The sequence below is a fragment of the Cuculus canorus genome, chromosome 6 (genome assembly GCF_017976375.1).
Source record: "Cuculus canorus isolate bCucCan1 chromosome 6, bCucCan1.pri, whole genome shotgun sequence".
Taxonomy (NCBI): Eukaryota; Metazoa; Chordata; class Aves; order Cuculiformes; family Cuculidae; genus Cuculus; species Cuculus canorus.
This window is the reverse complement of record NC_071406.1, coordinates 4,341,654-4,366,665: the sequence shown is the minus strand read 5'-3', so window position 1 is coordinate 4,366,665 and position 25,012 is coordinate 4,341,654. Positions and strand designations below refer to the sequence as shown.

Here is a 25,012-nt window from a genome sequence, read left to right as displayed (position 1 = left end):
CTTTCCATTAAAGACAGCCTTATAATGAAAAGCTCTGAAAGGAGAATGGAGTCTAATATAGTAGATGTAATGGCCTATTAAATGATTCACACACACAAAATGAATCAAATCCATTGTATCTTACTGCTCTTTTATGACAAAATTGTTGAAAAAATAAAACTATTGTCAAGATAATTGCATATTACGTATACTGTATTACTGTAACTACTATTCTTATTGGGTGACCCACAGTCCACATTTTAGGTACATTAATAGGACATTACATTTTAAATACTTTATAGTATTGGAATGTTGCGCAAAAATCCCACTTTCACTCGGAAGGCAAAAATCAATTTAGACTTAAAGTCATGCTGCAATTCTGCATCATTCTTTTTCAATTAGGTTTTTGCATACATTCTTTATGATGTCATTTCTACATTACTGCAACAGATGCTTGTTTATATCCCAATTTACTAAAATGCTGCCGTACTAGTTCCTGCTATTTTAAACGTAACCTTTACTACTAGCTTGGGTTTCCAAAACACAGTACAATAAATGTTTTCTTAAACTTGTCCCCTCATTCTACTGCTAAAAATCACCACCTCTGATCATCACACGCTAATGGACATTGGTCTTGGAGGAGCTTGAACGTATTAAATAAAGAAGAAACTAAATAAAACTCACAGTACCTCTCTAAATAGAAGTATTTATTAGCAGGTCAAAATATAGAAAACTTTTCAGTTTTGCATGAAGGACAGAAAATTGTGTTCCTTTTGTCAAGATCTAATATTACATGAGATCTATAATAATTTGGCCTACTAATAACAGCTCCATAATAATAATTACTGTTCATTAAGAAGCTGGTCTTGCAAACAACATATAGGCTGAGAAAGTCTACATGGTTGTAGCTGGTCATCCATAAAACTGTCCATACGTACTCGAGCACAGTTACCTTAAACATCAAAACTCTGTATTCTTATCTTTTTGAGTTGGTAATGCTTTATGCTGACCGCATGATTTTCAGGTGTTGGAAAGTCACAGGATGTACCAGGTGAGTGCCAGTGAAAGTAGAAATAATATTGGAATGAGAATATTTGGGGTACTTTTATCAAATAAACAAAATATACAATCTGCAGTGGGCAGCGTGATTGCTTTTCCTGGCTAACGGCCGAAACCTAGGACACTACAAATAGTTAAAATATCAGATTTCCAAAGGTACTGAGGTGAGTTTATACAAGCCTTTGCAGATATACCAAGAACTTCAACTAGAAATCTCAACTTATCTCAACTGAGCTGCACAAAAAATATGCCAGAATTCCCAAAGTGTCCTGATGGTATTTAGACTTCAAGTATGACATTGCAGAATTTAGGTTCTTATATTTTAATGACTAAACCCAGGCATTAAAGGTATTAAGTATTTGAAAATTCCCATGCTTGAGCATTTAAGACCATTTTTCAGTATTAAAAATATTACTAAACACTTGTTATCATTTATGATTTAGGAAGGAAGCACCAAAACATGAGGAGCCACACCAAACACTTGCTTCTGTCCACCTTCTTGGAAAAACCTGCTCAGTTAGGGTGAAAAGCCCAACATTTCTCATTTGCAACTGGCTACAGAAACTAGTATATTATAAAACACGTTCACTTCCTAGCCTACCTATGCTTGAAGGATGCTTTTAATATAATCTAAAACTAGTCTTCACAGCATAAAACTATTTCTTAAAGCTTTTAATACTGAAAAGAGAGGTGAGAAAAATCAATTCAAGCATCTTTCAATTACAGGGAGTAAAGTGGGGATTTTCACTTTTATGCTCCTCTTATTAAAATGCAAAACCACCGAAATGATTCAAATCTTATAACCTGAAGTGGGATCAGCTTCTCCTGCAGGCTACCACCTCCTCCAGAAGGCAAGCCCCAGTTCCTAAGCACCTGTCAACTGCTATTAAACATCATTGTAGTAAAAATAATTAATCATTCACATCTCATTGAAGCATCAAGTACAAAAAGGTGAGAAAGTACAGAAGAGTAAACAAGTGGTGGAGTAAATAGCAATTCATCTACCTAGCTTATGAAAGTAAGACACATTGTTGAGGATGAAGTTCTACCCACGAACAAGGCTCTTTTCTCTTAAGATGAAGAAAGTAACCACGCCGAAGTATATGATAAATGAGGAGATAGAGAAATTACCAGTATAGAAGGTAGCAAACAAAGGAAAAACGGTAAGGGTTATTGAGCCCAAAATTATGTTATTTTTCCAAGAGGTGCAGTGGGAGAGACTAGAGTGAAGTCTGAAAGGCAGCTCAATAGTTAGAGAACAGGCAACAGAGAAATTAGCCCATTAAATAAATGGACTTGTAATTTCTCAGTGAAGAAGCCACTCAGAGACAGCTTCTGGTGGCGATCAAAGGTGGACAAGGTAGATTTTATTGAAAGGATACCCTAAAGAGTTTCATGTTGCAAGACTATAGGCGTTGCTCAACATCAACTTGGGAGTATGATAACACCAATAAAATACACTACCCAGCAGATGCTTTTCCGTTCAGTCATTTAAGGCTGGGTAAGCAGAACAAACATTCATTCAACAACCACTAACAGTGAAGGTTCATCAAATCAGCCATTTATTTTCTCCTTCCCCTGGTATCTGTTTCCAGAACCTGCCTTCTCCTGTCTTTATTAAGATTTGATTACCCACACTGCAGTCACGGTTATTACCACATCGGAATAATATGGACACACCATACTTCTTTAATGGTTGCCCATAACTATGTACTATAGAGGAGGATGAGCTGCACATCCTCCGCAGTCATCGCATTTGAGTATCTGTACTTACCCAACAACTGCTCTGTGGAGAGCTCGAATTTCTAGAGGGACCATCACTCCAGTTTCCCCATGAAAAGGTTCGAAGAGAGAAAAGTAAATAACAGAACTCAGACCTCCGATGAAAATAAAGCGCGCGAGTCAAATTTCATATACCCAAACAAAGCATCTTCATCATTTTAGGGCATTCTGTTAGTTAACATGTGCTTCGGAAATTCCAAGCTAACAAATGCTTTCTGAACTCCATTTTTTCTCAAGAAAAATCCATTTGTTTTCATTATAGTAGGTATTTTAAAAGGGAGTCATAACTGATGGATTACAACATGTTTCTACCTTTTCAATCTGAATTTCATAAGAATAAAATAAACCGCAAATGAAAGTGCTTGTACCAGGCACGTTGAACCTTTCTTCTTCTATTAGCATATCAGTCTGCAATCATAACTAGATCAATAGCGAAGATATCTGCTTAAAAGAGCACCATGCTTTCTTTTGTCAGAAATTCATTACTTTTTATTAGGGTCATTGCTTGAAAACTTCAAAACACCATATGGACCTAATTGTGGTTTATTTTGGCAAAAAGGAAGACACTGTAGAACAATTGAGGCATTACATTCTACAATTCCATTACTTCCATCCCTCTCCGTTTTATTACTGTGTCATTAAAGGCAACTTGAGTGAGCGAAGAATTATAGTGTCATGTGTACGGGCTAGTAGATTAATAACAAAACACACTCAAGTTTAAAGGTATCTAACAGCTGTTTTCATTATTTTGTGTAAATACGCTTGAAGCATATCTATCTGATTAGTGGATAGAGTGCTCTTCTCTGTCACATGCCATGGGCACTGCTATGTGCAAGTAATCAAAGTGCTCAGAAAATGAGTTTACATTGTTCACTGCTGAAATACACAAATGTCAGAAAGTGACTGTGCATCAAAGCTTAGGCAAATCATCTGCTGCAAACAAACAGACTCCAATGCACATTTCAGCTTTAAACATTCCTCTGCAGCACAATGACTGAACAGGACTTATTGCTACCCCAAATGAAGCGACGCTCACAGAATAATAAGTCACTAACGTATAGATGCACCAACAAGTTCAGCGAAGAGGACCTCTGAAAAGACCTGACCTGCTTTCAGAACCAAAGATACACCAGATTAACGTCATAAATACTGGGCAACTTTACAAATATCATACAAGTTTTCGGTAGGAAAAAAAAAAAGGATAATATTTTTTACCTGCTACTGCCTTTATTAATTATTTTTTATTATCTGTTAACATTTTTTTTTACTAGGTTAACAGAAATCCTGACAGATAAACCCTCCTTTTATTGGCAAACAAAAGGAAGACAGTTTAGGCACCTGAAAAGGATCAAACCCTCTCTTTTCCATATACAGTCATATAATTCAAGATCGGTAATTCAAAATCAGATGGCAGATAACAGAAGTGAACCAAAAGATGTGTGATGAAGGTTGATGAAGGACAGATAAAATTTCAGTCACTGAAAGGAATTACTGCATAAAAAGTTCTTTCTGTGATTCATTTGCTTCTAGCGCAGATTGAGGCAATTTTGGTATTAAACTAGTCTGCACAAGGATGAAAATGAAAGAGCCATACAGACTCATCAAAATAAGAAAGTTAAAATAAACTCATTCTGACTCCAATGAGCTCGACAGAAGAATTTTATCCAAATGCTTCAGTGAGCAAAAGTAAACTGAGGCAAAATCAAGAAGGATGCTTACAAAGCCACGATATTCAAACATTTTGCCTGAAGATGGTTCTTGCTGAAATGCATCTCACCTAATACTTTCCCCAAGCACTGTGGTTGTCAAGCCTTGGTACTACCTCGGTTTATGTTGTCTTCTGAGGGATGCTCAGCGTACCACATAACAACAAAGTCTACGGCCGATGCCTCAAGAACTCCAGCATCTCAAAGCAAGAGGAGAGGAGGGATCAAATGCATTGGGCACAACGTGGCTTTTTTCAAACACACCAAAACACTCAGATGATCCCAGTGTATTAGGACAAAAACTTTTCCCTCGTCTTTTTCCCTTCCCACTGTGGTCATTAAGAATCTGGGTAATGAAAACTCCTCCTGATCCAAATATGGTTAAAGGTTGAACATATGAACAAGGCACATCTTGCAGGACGCTGCTCATACACGAAACACCTGATTAATGAAATACAAGATAAACACTGAACAGAACAGACTGGTCTTCCATTGTGCCTTTCATACACCATGGAAATAAATGTTCTCCTTCATGGACCAGTTCAGGTCTCAAGACAATGGCCTCGAGATTGAAGTCAGTATGAGACCATCTCCTAGTCCATCTCGTCATCTTCAGTTAGGGTATCATTACAGCAAACAACCACAACCACCTGGTACTATTCCCATATTGTTTAACCAACCATTCTATAAATTTATCAAACTCCTCTTGCATTTCAATAGATTTTCAACAGTCATTTCACAACTAAATGCCTCTCAGAAAGAAAGAAACAAAACAACAAAACCCAAAACAACCTCCCTGCACACTCTTTTTTTTTCCATTTCCAGTCTGAGTCATTTAATAATGACCAATTTATACCTAGTGGATGTTATAAGGATTATCCTGGAACTTAAATAATTCCTCCTCTTTCATGGCATTTATCCTCTGACTGCATTTATAAAGATTAACATATATCCCCTTCTCAACCTTTATTTTCCTAGGACAAGTGAACCATACTCTTTTAATCTGCTCTCATAATACAGATTCTCCTAATCACCCGAGCAGCGTTTCTCTGTACCTGTTTCACAGTTTAAATTAATCTTTCTTGAACCTGAGTTACCAGAATAACATACAATTTTTCAGCGCTTTACACAGATACATCAATCTGTGTCTTTAAAAATATCTTTTCTATTGCATATGAGAACCCAATAAGCTTTCTTTAATTTGCTCTGGTGCAGCTATGCTGCTGCTCAGAATCACGGAATCACTGAGGCTGGAGAAAGACCTCTAAGATCAAGTCCAACTGTCAGCCCAGCGCCACCGTGCCCACCAAACCATGCCCAAAATACCACATCTATATATTTTTCAAACATCTCCAGGGATGGCAACTCCACCATTCCCCTTGGCAGCCTGTTCCAATGCTTCACCACTCTTACAGTAAAGAAATTTTTTTCTAATATCTAATGTAAACCCACCGTGGTGCAACTTAAGGCCATGCCTGGTGTATCTCCAGCAGCAAATGGTCTACATATCTGCACGTTCTTTACATTTTGTATTTACCTGCACAGCCATATAGACTGGTCCACCATAGAGCACATGGAAGTGACCAAGGGAAGGAAGATCTCCTCACTCTATTTACAATCTATAAGACCCGTCAGCTGGAGACCCAAAATTCTTAGAGGGTTTAAAGGAGAACATGGTTGTGAATAGTTTTTCAGGTTTTTTGAGAGGCAAAGTCATGGAAATGAAGACATGTAACCCCATTGAAGAGCATCAATGATGAGTATTCTGGCAAACAGGGAGGAACATACCTAAAATCTGGAGATACCTACAAATTCTAGAGAAATTTAATCAGTCTTTTCAACTGGTGTGGAACCAGCACTAAGACACCTGTTTGTTTCCAGACAAAAGGAGCTGACAAGGGAGTACAAGAGGAAAGGTGAGGGCTCTGGCATGATGGAAAGACATGAGACACCATTAGTCCTGCAGCTAGTTGGGCATTAACAAAAACAAAGACAATGTGGTCTGCTGATGAGTCACAAGATTCTAAGGCAGGTGGGAAATAGATAAGGTGGATCAAAGACAGACAAACTCTTTTGTTTGCTGCAAGCCTGACCCAAGTGCTACTTAGGTGCCATATTACAAGAACATGGCACAGTTTTATGAGGAATCCACTCTAAAATTAATCACAGGTTGGCTGATTCAGCTCAATATCCAATTCATTCTTCCTGGCTATTGTCAATGCCTATAACACGGCTTGAAAAACAGATCCAACACAGTAATATCTTATTATACAATATCCAAATGCCCTTTGCTGCAAATACAGATTCCTCATCACACAAAATGCCCCATTGCTAAAAAAGGCAACACGATCCAAAGGTCTTTTTTCTCATACGTACTTATGGAAAAGAAGCTGAGGAAGCATTACTGGACTTGGATCTCCCATAGCTCAACAACCAGCATCCCTACTACATGGTGCTCGTAAACCTAAAACTCTGACGAATCCTCACTACTATTTAGACATGCATCTTTTCAATAGTAAAACTGAACAGCCTCCCACCTTAAAAGCACTTCTGGTACGTTTATGTTGGGATTTTCATATTTTTAAATGTATGCTATTTGAATTATTTAAAGGGAAGAAGAAGAGGATTATTTCATCTGGGAGTCACGACTGAGCAGGAGGGAAGTCCAAAATATGAAATATTTAATATTCCTAGATGCAAATGCAAAATCAAAAAGAAAGAAAAAACCTAAACAGATTAAAATACTCCTTGAACAACAAAGAAATTATCTGTGATTTGGCAAAATTAAAAAACATTTAACTTCATCCCATTTGGTTATGTATAAATAAAACATCTGTACTAAATTGTTCTTACATAAAGGTCATCTCTATAGAACTGGAGAGCTATGTTTCAAGTTTCCTCTTCAAACCTAAAACTGTGATTTTATGTGTTCCATAGTGTAATTTTCTCCTCTTATTCTTTATTCTCTGAAATTCTACAGAACATCTTGGTATCTTCTCCACTGATACTTTAATCTAATGGTACCTCAAACTTTAACTTGAATTGGTTGCCTGCAGTCTAGCACAAAACAGAGCTTAAAGCTGATTCAACCCATATAAAGTTTCAGTTTCACAGCTAATAACAAACTGCAAAACTATCTACCAGTTCTTGTGATTCCACTGCTCTTTAAGAGGTCTCGTTTTGGAAGGCGGTGCATTTTTTTCTCTCCACTTCCCCAACTAATACTGCATTCAAGATGAAGTACATCTTTCACTAAAGGTATTGCCATTACCCTACATAGAATCAATGAATACTTCGGTTTGGAAGGGACCTTTACAGGTCGTCCAGTCCAACACCCTTGCAGGAGCCAGGATACCTTTAACTCGTTTAGGTTGCTCAGAACCCCATCCAACCTGACCTTGAATGTTTCCAGGGATGGGACCTCCACTCATTGCTTGGGCAACCCGTGCCAGTGTTTTGCCACTCTCATTGTATACAATTTCTTCCTTCCATTCAGTTTAAATCTAAATTAGGATTCAGATAATTTCCATATCACTGAACAGCTACAAGAAGCCAAACGACTGGTAACGGATTCCTTCATTCTCCTGAAAAGGATTTCTGAAAACATTTTGTATTCTCAGTGAAGAATCTCTAAAAACTTGGATATCCCTTCCTATTCCTTTTCTTTTCTGCAATTTTTAGCACATCACCTACTTTCTTTTCCATTACATAGCAACAACAAATGCCTGGAATATTTAAGCAGTAAGATTCTGTCACTGCCTCACGTAGCAACTAAGAAATAGAGTAGCCAACATGACTGCTTCTCTCTCTGTTACAATTCTGCAAGCATGAAATCACTTTAAAGCAAAACAAAAAATCCACCTCCATTTCTATGTAATATTCATGATTTTTTTAATAAAAAATAGGGGATTGTTCAAACATCGAAGGGCAGTATTTTGAAATTTAAAATTCAGTAGGGGCAGCTTTGGGTATAAAAATCATCTTTCAAACATTCAAAGGATTTCAGTCCGTACCTTTGTATGGGTTGGACACAGACACATCCCTCGATACCCAGCGTTTAGTTGTGTCCCACCTCTTTCCAGCGTTAATGTTGTACTGACACCAAAAGCTGAGCGCTCTCAGCTTCCAGCGACTGCAGTGAAAATGAGGGTATTTAGCACTTTGTAGGATCCTACCAATAATCAATAGCCTTTTCCCCACTTTGAATACAAGGAAAAAATAAAACAGCTTTAAGCCTGCCATGACAATTTTAACCAATTAAACTTCATAGATTCTTATTACAATTTGATTCCAACTCTGAAAGTATTTCATATGTGAATCATTCTGTAGTCTGGAGAAGATAAGGCTGAAGGGAAAGCTCACCATCCTCTACAACTACCGGAAAGAAGGTTGTAGTGAGACGGGTGCTGGTCTCTTCTCCCAAGTAACAAGTGACAGGGCAAGAGGAAAGGGCCTCAAGTTGTGCCAGGGGAGGTTTAGACCGGATGGATATTGGGAAACAGGTCTTTACCAAATGAGTGGTGAAGCACTGGCAGAGGCTGCCCAGGGCAGTGGTGGAATCATCATCCCTGGAGGCATTCAAAACTGGGTAGAAGTGGCACTTCAGGACATGGTTTGGTAGGTGCGGTGGTGTTGGGTTGACAGGTGGACTGGAGGGTCTTAGAGGTCCTTTCCAACCTTAATGATACAATGACATTATGATTCGGTATTGGGATGATATTTAACCTGATCCCAGCCTTGAGGACAAAGATTCTGCTGTGAAAGAAAACGAGAAAGAACAGATGGAACAACCAAGATAAGAAGGTAGATAAAGCCCAAAGCAGGGCTTGCATTTATTATGCTTTAAAAAAGGTAACAAAAAATCATATCAAAAGGAAGAAAACTTTTGCTGTTGTGGAAATTAAAGTGAAAATATATGATTGTTTCAATTCCAAGTAAATATAGCTGAATTACTGTATTACAGATGGACTATTCTCAGAAGAATTAAAAGCGCCATCCATAACGGGTGCTGTTGAAGGTGTTATTTTCATCTCCTCTCATCCCTCAACTTCAAATGCCCACACTTATTACAGAAAGGTAGTTTGTTCTCTTTGCAGAGTTGCAGAGAAATTATTATGCGTGGAAGTGCATAATAATCCAGTCCAGTCGTGACTCTACCACTGACTTCCCACATGAATATGCACGAATCAATTAACTCTGAATGCATCAATTTCCTTCTCGAGTAGTAATGATAATAATAATAATAGCTGCCCATTGTATAGGGCACCGCATATAATATTTTTAATGCCTGCTAATGAAATGTGCTATTAATTATTAGAATATGGCTCAGCTTTGAAAGCCAAGTAGCAGCATGTCTCACCTTTGTATTCAAAGGGGTATGACTTGAACATTTCTAACATACTGACTATGGGAAGTGCTTACAAGAATTACAGCAAATCCTGCTTAAAAAATCAAATGCTGTTCAAATCAGTAGGAGAACTTTTAGATCTCACCAGCTATACTGCAGAGAAATTCGCAGCTAAGGGGTTAATCAGATTAGATGGGAGTGGTTATAGGCTCCGTGCCACAGGTTTTGCCCTTTGTGGCTTCTCACATCCCAGACTTGGAAAATATGAGCTGTGATACTGAGAAAGGTAAGAAGCCAGCACAGCCCCATAGTGATAAATGAGTTTGCATCATCTGTCATTAGAACTTCCTGCCAACAGGGTCATTCCCTATTAAATTACCACTTGTCAATGTTTAAAATACTGATTGATAAATGACTGTGCCAAAACTGATAACACGACAGCTTTTATTTTCTAATATTCTTGGTTACCACATTCTGCTACTTCAAGATACAGATATAGTAGGGTTTTTTTTCCAAGTACTTTAGTGAAAGACAATTTAATCTAATACAAAACTAACAGGTACTGTATAATGATTGGTCCTGATATACATTACATTCTATTCTTCTTGCCAAAATAAACCTACTGGCGATTTAGCGATATGGGTAGATCCAAGTTTCACATTTCATCAAATGCTAGTAATCTGTTTTATCAATATAAACTGCATTTTAATGAAAAAATTCTTTTCTTCAGTACACTTCACTTTTAATGCCCCAGAGTATAATAATTCGTTCATGCTGTAGAACAAGAATGTTTTACAAGACCTTAACTCTCCAGAGAAATTTCTCTTTAAATACAAAATGCAAGTTTTATGGGAATGTGTTGTATGCAACATGAGCAGTACCCAACATAATAAAAAACTAGGTTGCACAGAGAATTCTGCTTAAGTATCCTTGAGAGCTATTGTGAGACTAAATGGTTATTATGATAGAGTTTAGTGGAATAGCTATATGACAGATAAAAGAGAATCAGTAAAACAATTCTTGCCTCTGAATAGATAAAAAGAAACTACTTTTTACAAAATTTTGCAAAATGTATACATCCCAGCAGACAGTTCAGCCAGGCCCTTCTCTAGCAGGGCACGCTCAGTCTGCTGCTGCTGGAGAGTTCTGGGGATAAATATTTTGGGGATAAAACCAGCATGTTCTGCCCAGAAGACTGGGCTGGAGCGATAGGTACTCCTCCGCAATCCAGAGTGAGAATGGAAACCCCTGCATCATTCCCCAACCTCCTTAACAGCACACAGCGCATGTTTGGAGGAAGCAACATGTGATGAAGCAACATGTAAGAAAGCGTCACGAATACGGATGCTTGAGGAACCCTCCATTCAACCACGCAGTTCCCTGCTGCAGGTGCAGCTACCTGGAGTTAGCACTTATCCCAGAGATGTGGAAGGTAACCAACCCACTGCCAAAGGCTCCAGAACTGACAAACTCTGTTTCATTCCCCTTTTAAGCCAGTACCGCACTTTACTCACAATAGGTGCTGTGTCCCAGATCTTGAGAGCTTCCCTTGTGCTTGTTGCACGACTCCTAGCGCGCCAACGCCAACCCTCAAAACCTGCTTGCAGCAGGTGAGGAGGAAAGCCATTCAGGAGAGTAATTTCCATCACCCAGTTCTTCAGCAGCAAGCCCCAAGGTAGGAGCAGTCTATTGGCATTTTCTAATTATGCTAACTACCCATAAACCCTGGTGGCAGGGAGGCTATGCCTACCGGAGAGCATGGTGCACCACGGAGACGCCTGAGCCACCACCAAAGGCGGTAGCAAGCCTCAGTACCAGATCACTATCATTAGCATACTCCTCCACCTAAGCTAATAGATGCTATTTCACTGGAAGGCTAATTAGCCAAAAAATGCTCTTCCAAGGTATACTGCTTCCCATACGCAAGAAAGTTCACTACAGCTCACTTGGGTGCCGCTCCAAAGCATCGTTGTGTGCAACACAGATGTGTCCCCAGTGCCCATCTATAGCTTTGGGCTCTTGTGGATTCAAGTCTCTTCCTGCTTGTTGACATCTGTATTTTTTTAATGCAAAATTATTGCATAGGGTTAAGATTACAAGGGAAAGAGGAGCCTCTTGGTTATCGAAACAGAGGCCTGAAGTTCAGCTCTGCAAGGCTGGTGCAAGTCATACACGCTCCTCTATATGTTTCTGTATAGCAGCTACTCTCAATGTCCTTTAAAAACTTCTGCTTCAGTCAGAAACTCCCCTGACTGGCCCTTAAGTACTCTCCAAACCGACAAATTCTGCCTCTCTTACACTATAACTAAAAAAATATGAAAGCAAAACTGTCCTGTTAGCTGTACTAAGTTACGAAAGCAAACGAAGAAACAACACTCTAAAAGCTTTAATTCGACTTCAAAATGTATAACACGGCACAAGATATTCACTGACAAGTTCCACTTAAATTTTAAGCTATTTTCATTTTCTGCTGTGATCCTCATCCTCTCATGTTTCTTTTATATTATTCCACCTTAGTCCAATGTGCATTTTGAGCTCTTAGGAACGTTACTTCATTTTTGCTTATAAAAACATCTTCCTTTTCCACCATATCGTGATAACAAGAAAGATATACTAAAGTCAGAGGAATAGCAATAATAACCAAAGTCTACATTACAATTTTCATTGAAATTAATTCCAAGGAGCACCTAATTTGACCCCGCTTTGCCAACTGCTACGGACAGTATGGATGCAGGGGCACCTAAGACCTTCCAGAGGTGTTCCTGCAGGGCTTGCTGGAATACGGAGATGCGAGTACCACAGGCAACATCAGTAGAAAGTGGATTTTCTTCCTGGACTATAGTTTTGCAGTGCAAAAATGAAAACAGATTATATCAGAATAGACTATTGATTGTAGAGAAAAAAAAAAAACTTTTAGGAATTTATTTACATTACAACAGAAAATAAATTGAAATTTAGCCGATGACAATGTAAGGGTGAATCACAATGCATATAATTCACTGGGTTGTAAAAAGAGAGTCTGGTACACAGCACGTACAGAATATAAGATCAGCTACTGTTCTACATCCCTTGCAATACCCATGGCACTATGAAGTGACAGCCCTAACTCGGAGTTTTAATTGTCTCCAAGCTTAGATGGACTCCGAGATGTATTTCTATATAATATACTTAGAATCGTAGAGTCATAGACTAGTTTGGGTTGGAAAGGACATTAAAGATCATCTAATTGCAACGCCCCTTCATCAGAATGTATGAAGAGGAGAATTCCAAGTAACAAATGATGACGAATGAGTATAAACGGAGGAGCTGTGGCACCACAGGATGCTATATGGAAGCTAGTCATTGTCCGAACCAGAAAACAGGAGGATTAGGTCCGTAAATTTCTTTTTCTACTAAATCCTCAAATCCTTTTTTATCTCTTCTCATTGTCAGATAAGAACCAGTCTGTTTGCTTGCTCTGGGAATGCCAATACATGCCTTTATGACAAATATTTATTAAAAAGACGACTCTTTTTAAAAAGGCATCAATAACTTCCTCTCAAAAGTAGAAAAGCACTGATTAGGTACCCATCTGAATTACATAAATACTCATTACACATATGTATAACGGTACCTCTAATAGTATACACAAGTATTTCCTAGAGTATCCTTCATCATTATACCTTCACTCTTAAGCGATCATTTACCATCCTGCTTGTGCTGGTTTGTGTACCCATCATCTACAGTAATTACATTAAAAGGCATGTACGTTACAGGATTAACTCGTGTGACATGCTGCTTTATTACACTGGGTTTGATCAAGGGCCAGATATATTTTATTTTGTCCTACAATTGCGATATTAATCTAAAATAATCTTTAAAAGATCACCATCACATGCGTGAGAGCCATTTCTTAGATCACCTCTCCCAAATCCAAACGAAGATTACATTTCAGACGCAAACACACCCCAAGACATTCAGACGCAAAATAAAAGAGGTCAAAGTAAAAAAATAAAATTAAAAAAAAAAAAATAAAAAATCACCCCGGTTATTTTGCCTTCAGAATTTTTAAATATTTTCCCAACATCTCAGTAAAATTATGCATTTTAAAAAGACTGCAGGCACTGAAATGATTGTCAGTCATGCAAATAATCACTTACTTACACTGTATGAGTTTGGTTTGGATAAAGCAAATTACCATTTGAAAATAACTTGAAAAACACTCTGGGCTAAGAGCTTGCTTTATAAATTTTAGCTTGGCCACAATTTTTCTTAACCTTTTTCTCCTCAGTCTCCATTCAGCCACTATAGTAATACACTCAAAATTAAAAAACAGCATTCAGTTGCCACAAGTGCGTTCAACTTAAAACATTAACTTGAAAAGAAAGAGTAACTATATTGGCTGCAGCCGAAGGTAAAACCCAAAGAACTTCAGAGTTATGCAGCAACAGTCCTTTCTTATGCTTTTTTCCCCCTGTGATGATATTGGGCTTTAAAAAAAAAAACCAACCAAACCTAGAATTTATAACCAGCGTTAGTTGTTGAATAAAATGTATATTAAAAATAATAGAGCTGATATAATGGATTAATAGAATTGCATGGGTTGGAAAGGACATAAAAGCGCATCCAATTCCACCCCCCCTGCCATGGGCAGGGACACCTCCCACTGGCTCAGGGGCTCCAAGCCCCATCCAACCTGGCCTGGAACCCCTCCAGGGATGGGGCAGCCCCCACTGCTCTGGGCAACCTGGGCCAGAGCCTCACTAGCCCCACAGGAAAACACTTCTTCCTAAAATCTTATCTCAATCTCCCCTCTTTCAGCTTAAAATCATTCCCCCTCATCCTATTCCTGCACTCCCTGATCAAGAGCCCTTCCCTAGCTCTACTGGAGCCCCCTTCAAGTATCAGAAGCTGCTCTGTGGTGTCCTTGGAGCCTTCTCTTCTCCAGACTTTCTCAGCCCGTCCTCATACAGGAGGTGCTCCAGCCCTCTGATTATCTTCCCAGCCTCCTCTGGACTTGCTCCAACAGACCCATGTCCTTCCTGCGCAGAGGACTCCAGAACTGAACGCAGGACATCTTGGAGGGGGGAGGTCCTCACAAGAGCAGAGTAGAGAGGAACAATCACCACTCCGTGACCTACAGGTCACAGTTCTTTTAATGCATCCCAGGATACAGTTGGTTTTATGGGCTGCAAACGCACCTTATCAGCTCGTGTTGAGCTTCTCATCCACCCCAAAGTCCTTCTCTTCAGGAATGTTCTCAATTCATTATTAATCTGTGTTTCCAATTACTCCTCTAAGAAAGCTGTGCAGTTACAGAGGTTTTTTGTGACCATCTTAATTTTGCCCATCACTGCTGTAAATACCTTTTCAACGCAATTTCAAGTGCAACAACCACAATGAAAATGTGAAAGGCGTCCTGCTTTGTAAAATGAGATTTAACACAAGAGTAGGACGCTAGAAGAGCGGTCAGTAAGATGGGATCTTCTCCCTTTACCAGCTTGGGTACCACCCTACTGATTTTACCCACCTAATCACCACCTGCTCTGCACAAATGACCACCGTCTGTATGACTTCAGACTACTTTGGCCCCACCTGCCAGGGCTGAAAAATCCAAGAGAGGTGATTTAATGGGTGAGGCAGGGTTATCACAACTTCATTTCCAAAACTAACCTTGGGCAGCGTGTCTTCCCAAAGTATGCCAAAAACCACGAGACCCTTTGAAAATGGCTCAAAATCAAATATGCTAAACATCCACAGCATTCCCTTGCTCTTGAAAAACATGGTCTCTGTTAAGCAATAATACATTCTCAAGGATAAATAGGTACTGATCTCCACTGCTGTGCCAAGTCACTAAGAACATCGGAGGATTTTAACCCACTTGCCAAAAATACATGTTTAAAGACTTTAAATGCTGATTTCTAAATTATTTACATCAGGATTTAGAATATAAAGTTTTCCAAATTATGGAAATGCAAACCACGCAGCGTGAACATCAATAGAGTGCACAACCTCAGCTCCAGTACTAAAAAATCGTTCTACCCTAAACTACCACAAATGTATATTTAGCCTTTGGAATAACTGCAAGTACACGCTGGTCAGGGACAAAGATCTCAAGCATGGCCAGAACTTATTATCAGATTGAAAGCCGGACTCTGCTTGCAGAGTCATTATGGTGCTTTCCATCTTTATTTCAGCAAAAAAATATACCCAGCATTGTGTTGGTTTTAAGAGTATAATCAAATTGCAGAATCATACTCTATTTAGTGCTGGTCCCATTGAAGCAAAGTTCCTGTTCGGTGGGAGGAGAGTCCCTTATAACAGGAAAAACAATTGTGCCAGGTTTAATCAAAAGTGAAAAGGATCGAGCGAATGTTCCCTTTGAGCCACATAACCCACCACTAATTTCAAGACGGGCTCTGAAACGAGGGTAATAAAAAACGTCCTTCATAGTAACCGAGGAAGACTGAAGAACAACTACTACTGCAGCTAATGCCAACATCTGCAAGTCTGCTCCCTGTTTCTGGGATGATTTTTGTCTACCTGGAAAGCAATAAATGAAGAGGTAGGGGAGGGAGGAGGGAATAAAATCCCACTGCAACACAGCAAGGGAAATATAGCTTCTTGACTACAGGCTTATCAATTTTACTGTTCTCTAGAATTTCTTTCTCCTCCTTGACCTCCCCTGCACAAATATATACAGAGCTGAGGAGCAGACAACTGCTTAAAGACAAAAACAAGTGGGAAATCACTAGAACAAGTGGGAAATCACTCATCCTCAACAGTTCAAGTTTGCAGCACACGCGCTAAGGACAGGCTTGGCAGATCAGACGCTGCCTGAGTAGCCTCTGATTATTGAAATACATTTATCAATTAGGGGATTTTGCATATTATCAAACTCTTTCATTAATGATGCTTTAGCTGATTAGTTAGAACGTCACAATAAATAGAGAGTTTTGACAGGCTAGAGGCAATTTATGACGTGGAAAATGTACTGACCTGCTCACATCAGGAAACCTGACTGGAAAATAAAGAACTTGGCACTTCGGTCTGATTATTTTTTCCAAATCCTTAGGTCTGTGGTCAGGAATCAGCTTCATAAATTTTCCGATTGATGTAAGAAACGATTCCATATTAAAAGCAGAGTTGAACACCACCATATCAGCCACCAAACTGTAAAAAATGGTTACGATTAATGAATGTCTGCATTAGGGAACAGAATTCTTTCAAATGCAATGGAATAGGATACATGTTCTCATAAACAAACAAAATGTATAAACAGAATGCTAATTAACATCAGCCTTTCCACGTGAATTAGGAGTAGCATATGAACCTTAATTAGGAGCAGCATATGAACCTTAATTCAAATATGAACCTTGATTTCTCTCTATTCACTCTTTGAAATATTTTAAAGATTTTTTTAATTAAGCAATAAATTACCATTATTAATCTAAAGGAGCAGATCATATTCTATCTGTGGATCACTTTTTGTTCATGAAGTGGTAAGAATAATATTACTGCTACAACCTCTTAAAAGCATTATAAAAAGATAAGGCCTGCTGTAACCATGGAACAGTTTGGGTTGGAAGGGACCTTACAGAACACCCAGTTCCAACCCCCTGCCATGGGCAGGGACACCTCCCACTGGAGCAGGTTGCTCAAAACTCCATCCAACTTGGCCTTGAACACCTCCAGGGATGGGGCAGCCATGATTTAACCTGTCTCACCACCCTCACAGCTAAAAAAAAGAAATCTTTCTAATATCTAATCTAAATTTCCCAGCTTTCAGCTTAAAACCATTACCCCTCAAATAAGAGTTTTATACAAGTAAATTTGGAAGAACTTGACAATTCCTTAGAAATAAACTTTTGCACCAAAGAACAACTTACCTTTGGTTAACACCAACCATGCCTACTAAACCACGTCATGAAGGCTAAACCTTCAAATGACCATATGTGTCAGGTAGCAGAACACCAGAGAAATAGAATGTTATTCTAACCTAAGGGTAAATAATCCTGATGACAACTATATTCACTAAATATGTGGATCCATAGCACACGGTACCAAAAAAAGATGTTTGAAAAAAAAAAAATGGCATATCAACGCAGTGTTTTGTTCTTTACTGCTGTGTTTTAAAGTCAACTCGATCAATAATTTTAAGATTTAGTTAGAGAATGACGTAAGTATTACTTCTCCACTGAGAGTCTGCCTGGAGAAAGGGAGAAGCTATTGGAAAACTCGAAATATCTGGAAGTTTATCCTGGAAGTGCTGACACAATTTTAACTAAGCTGGCAAACGCAGAGGGAAGAACTGCTTTATGGGCAGTTGGTTTTCTCAGTATGTTTTATATTGTAATGCAGACCTATGGGTCATAAGACACACTGAGGACACACGTTCATAAGTCACCGGGCTGAGGAAAAGTATATTTGAGGTGAGAGGCTGTCATTCATCCTCACTGCAGCTCAGTGCTGTCTGGTCAAGAAAGAGAACTGACACTGCTCACCAAAGCAGCAGGAGTCAGCAGGAAAAGCAAAAAACCTCAGCATTAGAGAGAGAAATTATCCTTTTCAAGCAGGCTGCGGGAGCTGAAATGCTTTCTGGAATCCCACTCTCTCCCCTACCTATGGTTTTTAACCTGTTGGTCTCCTCACTTTCATACAAATGACCCAGTCACCTTTTCTGCACTGAGTTACAGATGACATGAAACAATATAGGAACGCAGCATGTTTCTTTGCTGATCTCTGATGTGTAGGAAAGGTTCCGACAGTGTCATCTCTTCTTCTTCTGGGCATGAAGTCTTTATCTGCCCAACTTTCTCCTAGAGGATCTGCTTAACAATGGCAAATTAGAAATATCCTGTCACCCTCACTGCCTGAGCAGCTAAAAGGAATTTCAGCCATCACTGAAAAATACGATTTTCTTACATAAACCCTTTAGAACCATTAGGGAGGAAAAAAAATTCTATTTCTTAAGGATTCAGAGCACCAACATGAAGACTGAAGGTACTCCAGTTTCAATCATCTCCAAAACCTCTATCCAAAAGAGGAAAGACACATTTTTACATTCCCAAAATCTCTAACAGATTTGGAAGATAGGAAGACGGCATTTCTGGGCAGATCGTAGAACCATAGCACCATCAAGACTGAAAAAGACCTTAAAGAATATAAAATCCGACCACCAGCCTAACACCTCCACGCCTACTAAACCATGTCATGAAGGCTAAACCATGTAATGAAGATGACCACTAGGTAGTCACAACAAGTAAAGAGGAGGTTTCTATCTGCTGGGGTTTCTGCAGCAACTAGAAAAGAAGATGAATATTATATCATTACATGGAAAAGCTATTGGAGGCTGAAGGAAACAGAACGGAGCATCCACAGAAGTCTGTTTTTCCCCTAATATAAGAAGATACTTTTATTATCTTAAAAATGCCTATTTTGAGAATAAACATACATCAGCTTACAACAGATGTGTGAAAAATAACTGCCGTAGTAAAGAAAAATATATTTACAAAAAATATTCCTTGCCCAGTGCCAAAACCTACATCTTTCTGTTATAAAATCTGAAAAAGGCTCCTCCCTTCAAAACATCTTTCACTATATTTTCCCATCTTTACTGCCCAGTAAGTGAAACATTGCAAATGCAGTGCCAGAAGCAGCTACAGAATGGTCAGAGTATACACAGGTCATTATTTCAATATCAGCTGGCTTACTTGATATAAAAGATGCAAAAATTTAACTTGCACCTTAAAATGCCCAATCCCTATTCCTAATAATTCTCCTATTAACAGAGACATGAGAAAGATCATGGAAATTAATTTATTTCAGTTCAAAACAACTGAGCTTTGCTGTTTCACTCAGGTCTGTACAGTGCCTAACCACAAAGCTTTTCAGTGCTGCTGTTATTAACTTCTTTCATTAACTCAGATTCAAGAAATACATTTGTTTTTAGCAACAATAAAGGACCGTAGCCTTTAAAACGTCTGGGTTTTTTAGCACTGCACAATTTCTGAATACTAGATGAAAGAAATATAAGGATTTATCTGGTCTGTTTACTGCCCTCTCTTCACAAGAAAAGTGTTGCAGTACATTTTAATTTCTGTTTATTTCCCTAAACCCCTCTATATAATTTCAGTTGGATGCAGTAAAAGCTATGGCCAAGCAAGAGCTGATGAGCTGCGGTTTTGCAAAGCATCCGTGAAACGAAGCATCTCACTCATTATCAGGTCTAAATCTGCACCACTAACGGGCACAGCACGGTAGCCCCATACAGCATCAGTGGGCTCTATACAATAAATTGAGATGAGTTTATACAGTAGATTGTTGCCGCCACAGCACTTCTATCATCCTCTCTTCAGGACTCTGCTAGTACCTCAGTTTGCTAAAGAGTCATCATTTATACGGAGGAGGACTCCCCGGGCTTATGGTGCTGCAAGGCTGTAGACAGAAGGACACCTTAAATCGCAGAGTGGTTTGGGTTGGAAGAGACCTTAAAGATCATCCAGATCCAACCCCCTGCCATGGGCAGGGACACCTCCCACTTGATTAGGCTGCTCAAGATCCACCCAACCTGGCCTTGAACACTAACAGGGAAGGGGAATCCACAACTTCCCCGGACAACCTGTGCCAGTCCCCTACCACCTTCACTGTTAAGAATTTCTTCCTAATGGCTAGTCTAAATCTTCCCCCCTCCAATTTATAGCCATTACTCCTCATCCTGACGCTCCATGCCCACGTAAAAAGTCCCTCCCCAGCTTTCTCGTAGGCTCCCTTCGGGTACTGGAAGGTCACTATAAGATGTCCTCAGAGCCTTCTCTTCTCCAGGGTGAAAAACCCCAACTCTCTCAGCCTGTCCTCATAGCAGAGGCACTGAGCCCTCTGATCATCTTCGTAGCTCTCCTCTGGACCTGTTCCAACAGCTCCATATCCTTTTCATGTTGAGGATTCCAGAACTAGACACAATACTCCAGGTGGGGTCTCACCAGAGCAGAGTCAGGGGGCAGAATCCCCTCCCTCACCCTGCTGGCCACACTTCTTTTGATGCAGCCCAGGACTCCACTGGCCTTTCGGGCTGCAAGTGCTCATCGCCAGCTCACGTCGAGCTTCTCATCAATGAGAACCCCCAAGTCCTCCTCTACAGGGCTGCTCTCAATCGTACAGAGCTGTGCAAGAAACACCTACCATGAAAGAATCTGGTTGTATCCATACTGAAAATCCCGTTCCTGGCATTTCTGGACAGGATATATCAATTGGTTCTCATGGAAGTAGAGGACCTTTTTCAATTTGCCAAGGTCAGGGCGGAGGGCAACGAGTTCAGCCAGGTTAAGCACCGAGCTTGCAAAGAGGATCCTGGAAAACAAGGAGAGCAGTGTTTACTGTCTGTGAGCATGCTCGCAGGGGTCACCCCTTCCCCTTCTCCCCCCCCCCAAAGAAAAACATAACCCCTATAGGGACACATCAATAGCTAAGCCTTAATACCATGTAGCAGCATTCGAAGTTTTGATCTCTTAAAAAGCAGCTGCTAAGAACCCAACTAGAAAAGCACCGAATCTCATTGGTCTTCCCAGCTCAGTTACAGAGAGATGCAAAATAAAAAAAGCTGGATGGATTTTATTGAAAAAGGCAAGAAAAGCTGTATCTGAAGGACAAATGGAACAAAGATAAGGCTGACTAGGGAATACTTGCTTGCCAGTTTCATTACACTTTACTTCTTTATGCAACCAACTACTGAAATTCAATATATGAGCAGGAATGGCACATGTTCATGTTATGACATAAACCCTTTTGATTTATGCAGTGCACTTATCTAGCATGGTCTGTTTTTCTTTTTCTTTCACTCTTTTTTTCTGTTTTATTTTCACATTTTTATTAGCTATCCTCTATAATGAAATGGTGTTTCCACTCTTGCACTCCAGTATCGCTGTAGCACTCCTGCTATTCCGCCGTCTACAACACTGCACACGTCCTTCAGTTATAGAAATCAGACACAAACAACACTAACAAGCTGCTATCTTAGCCTCGTATAACTTACCAGGCTATCAGACAATGAATATATATAAATGTGCAATATCAAGTCGTGACAGTACTGTAACCAGCGGCAGATTTCCCTGATTTCGCCAAAGATATGAAAGCATCTCCTGGCTAAATCTGCATTCAAGGAAACTGAATTCTGAACTCCTGAACACACAGAGAACTGCAGAGCCATAGACATTTCTCATCATAAGAGACAAAAACAAAAAATGGAGATCAAGTATTTACTGCGCACAAAACATTAAGCTTTAATAAACTACTTTTCAACATAGCATGTTTCTGATCTTGGGTTTTTTGCTATCCACTATTTGAGTGGTTCAGATTCAGAATTGATTTATGCAATGCTTAATTCTTTCGAAATCTTTCCTAATATTCCTATTTTTATTCCTATTCTTTTTATCCTATTTTATTCCTATTCTTCCTATTTTTACATGGATAACGTGTTCAAAATTACTGCCAATAATATTAAAAACTTCTGATCCTGGTTGTCAACCTTAAAACTCATGAACTTCCCCAAATAGCCATACACATATCGTAATATCATCTATGCTAACACGCCGTTCTTAGATAATCTGTATCTACAGAGCAAACACTTCCTAGAGAACAGATCCTGTATCCGTCTTCATCAACCTGAGTCAATGCTAATCTGAAAGGCTTACGAAAGTAAGAGATGAATGTTATTGCCTTGTTCATCAAATATTTGATCGTTCTAAAGGGACTGTCAAACAGAATGCCAATTAAGATACGAGCTCGGGTTTATTATGAGCCATATCAAGAGGAAAAAATAGTTATACGCAAGTCATTGCTTATTTGTCACGAAGAGTAATAACCCCTGGACCTCATAACGACCTGGGTGCCAGACACAAAGCACAGGCAGGAAAACTTCCCGTGGGCGATGCAATACCCCTGCTCTCTGACAGCTGTGAGTTTAGCAGTAGAATGACAAAGGAAACTACAAACCAGAGAAAACATACCCCAAATATTACAAAAAGGAGATGAAATTGTTGCTTGGGAAAATTTTGCCTGTTTCTGGATTGCATTATAGTTTATTCTTTCCACTGATTTTTCAGAAAACCTCTTTCTGCCATGAGTTAGGAAGAAAACTGAATTGATGCAGGATAGCGTCTATGAACTTGGCTGCATTTGAATGAAGAGAGGGGAAGAAAAAGAGATGGCACATTGCGATTGAAAAGATGGGAAGCAGCACAGAGCAAAACACAAAAGCGAGAGTGGAAAGAGAAGACAGCGGAGGTGCCAAGGTTAACAAGATGACTGGAGAGAAAAGGGCAACGGGGAGCACGACGGGAAATGAGATCCAAGATTTGAGCTTGGACAAAACTGTGTAGCTCTGAAATATCTGAACGTGCTCAGATGGACAAAGGAATAACTAGGAGAGGAGCATGAACAAAAGATGGTTATATCCACAGGAAAGGAAAAATATTTGCAGTATAGGCTTAGACAAACTTGAGGAATTCAACAGCATCATTAGAAGGAGTGGGAGGCTGCCTTCTAGTAAGGCGAGTAAGGCTGAAAACTTGGAAAGCTTGCAAAAGGTAGACCCAAATTTTCTTTGCTGAAAATGGGAAGTGATAAGGACTCAACTTACAAGCAGATCACTTATCACTGCCCCGCTCATCAATAAACCAGTGTCAAGAGAAAACTGTTGCGGTTACTATCTGAAATTATTCAGATTTAGAGCCTGAAATGACACTGCTTACGTTTCTTATCACAAGAAAAACAAACCATTTTTAAGTGATACTATTAACAGAAAACACCCTCCTTGATTTGCTTGCATTACTTCGCAGCATTCACAGACTTTAACCCAACAAACATGAGATGCTCTTCTACTTTTTCCTTGACTGGCGTAAAAGCTGCTAACTACAAGCAATCACCAATTTCTCCGGCACTATAAGCTTAAATAACACCTGACAGCACGAGTCCCCGCGAACATGCCCACAGAGCAGCCGCGTACGCGGCTAATGCACTCACGCAGGGCACTGGAGGATACGCTGGAGTGTATTTCCACTTAACACCTATTACAAGGGGAAGAAAGGAAAGTTTATTATAATGTAACGTGTGACATAAATATATGTCAGTTGTCATTCCGTGTGACATCAACTTTCATTTTACCTCGGGTTGTTATTTAAGTAATAAATCCTAACAAGGTGAGCTTTATCATTCCAAGGAGTGTATCCGGGAGGTAGAGACACAAGGTGATGGCAAGAACACTCGAAACATGATAATTCCTGACAGCTGCTGCTTGAGCACAAGTTAAATTGAACAGTTTATCTCAGCATAAAGATGTTATAAGGTTTTATGTTTAATTTAAAAAAATTAACATAAAACCCAGAGAAAGCAGAGTTAGGCAATCTTTCACAAACATGACATACTACAATCACTGTATAAGCTGGATTAGTACTTATTACCATGCTACTAGAGAATTAAGCTGTTTTTAGACCACCAAAGAGCTTTAAATTGCAACTTTTGTCTCTGTAAGAGAAACCTATATTTAAAACGTCTGCTAAATTCAAATTAACAGCTACATCATTAACTTATCATCTCACAAAAAAACCCACATTTCAACTGCTATTACGATATTCTTATCTAGACCTATCAATGCTGCTACGTATAATCCATACAGTACCCTTCAATATTGTGCGAATCGTCGCAGAACTCCCATTGAAGGTCACATTTCTAACACGATGCCCTAGCTCTCCTCTCCCAAATACCCTCAAGTATTTTTTCTGTCTTACAGATGACCTTCTTGCATAGAGCAGGACCATCACGCATGCAGTAGCACCACCGCCTTGGAGGCTGGCCAGATTTCAGGGCCCCCATCCACACAAGCTCCCGTCTTACAATAAGCTTGTGCTTAATCTGAATCACTTAATAGTCCTTCTGACTTCTGAGGAACTACTTAGGTGAATTAAGCTAAGCATATGCTTAATTCATACAAATATGCACGGAAGGCAAGCTGAGCGTGCTCACAGGTTCAGAGCCACGATGTGTAAGGAGAACACTCTGACCTTTGCTATTGTCTTTCCCATTATTTTACTCCAAAGGACTAAAAATCCGTAAAACAGATAAGCCTTTGGATTTATTTTTTTTTAATTATCAGTTGACAAAATTA

The 25,012-nt window shown here is 39.4% G+C and overlaps 1 protein-coding gene across 19 annotated transcripts in view; it reads right to left on the bottom strand.

Annotated features, from left to right (window-relative positions):
* GTDC1 (glycosyltransferase like domain containing 1) overlaps positions 1-25,012 on the bottom strand; it is a 196,541-nt gene that overhangs the window by 75,861 nt on the left and 95,668 nt on the right. For 18 of the 19 annotated variants that reach the window (XR_008450325.1, XR_008450328.1, XR_008450330.1 and 15 more), the window contains 2 exons: positions 21,034-21,201; positions 16,852-17,025 (listed from right to left, as the gene is read on the bottom strand). The exons of the other annotated variant lie outside the window; for it this stretch is intronic. Coding sequence is in view for 15 of the 18 variants with exons in the window: in XM_054069461.1 (XP_053925436.1) it covers positions 16,852-17,025; positions 21,034-21,201 (342 nt within the window). In the remaining 3 variants the exon portion in view is untranslated. The remainder of the gene's footprint in view (positions 1-16,851; positions 17,026-21,033; positions 21,202-25,012) is intronic. 19 annotated transcript variants of the gene reach the window in all.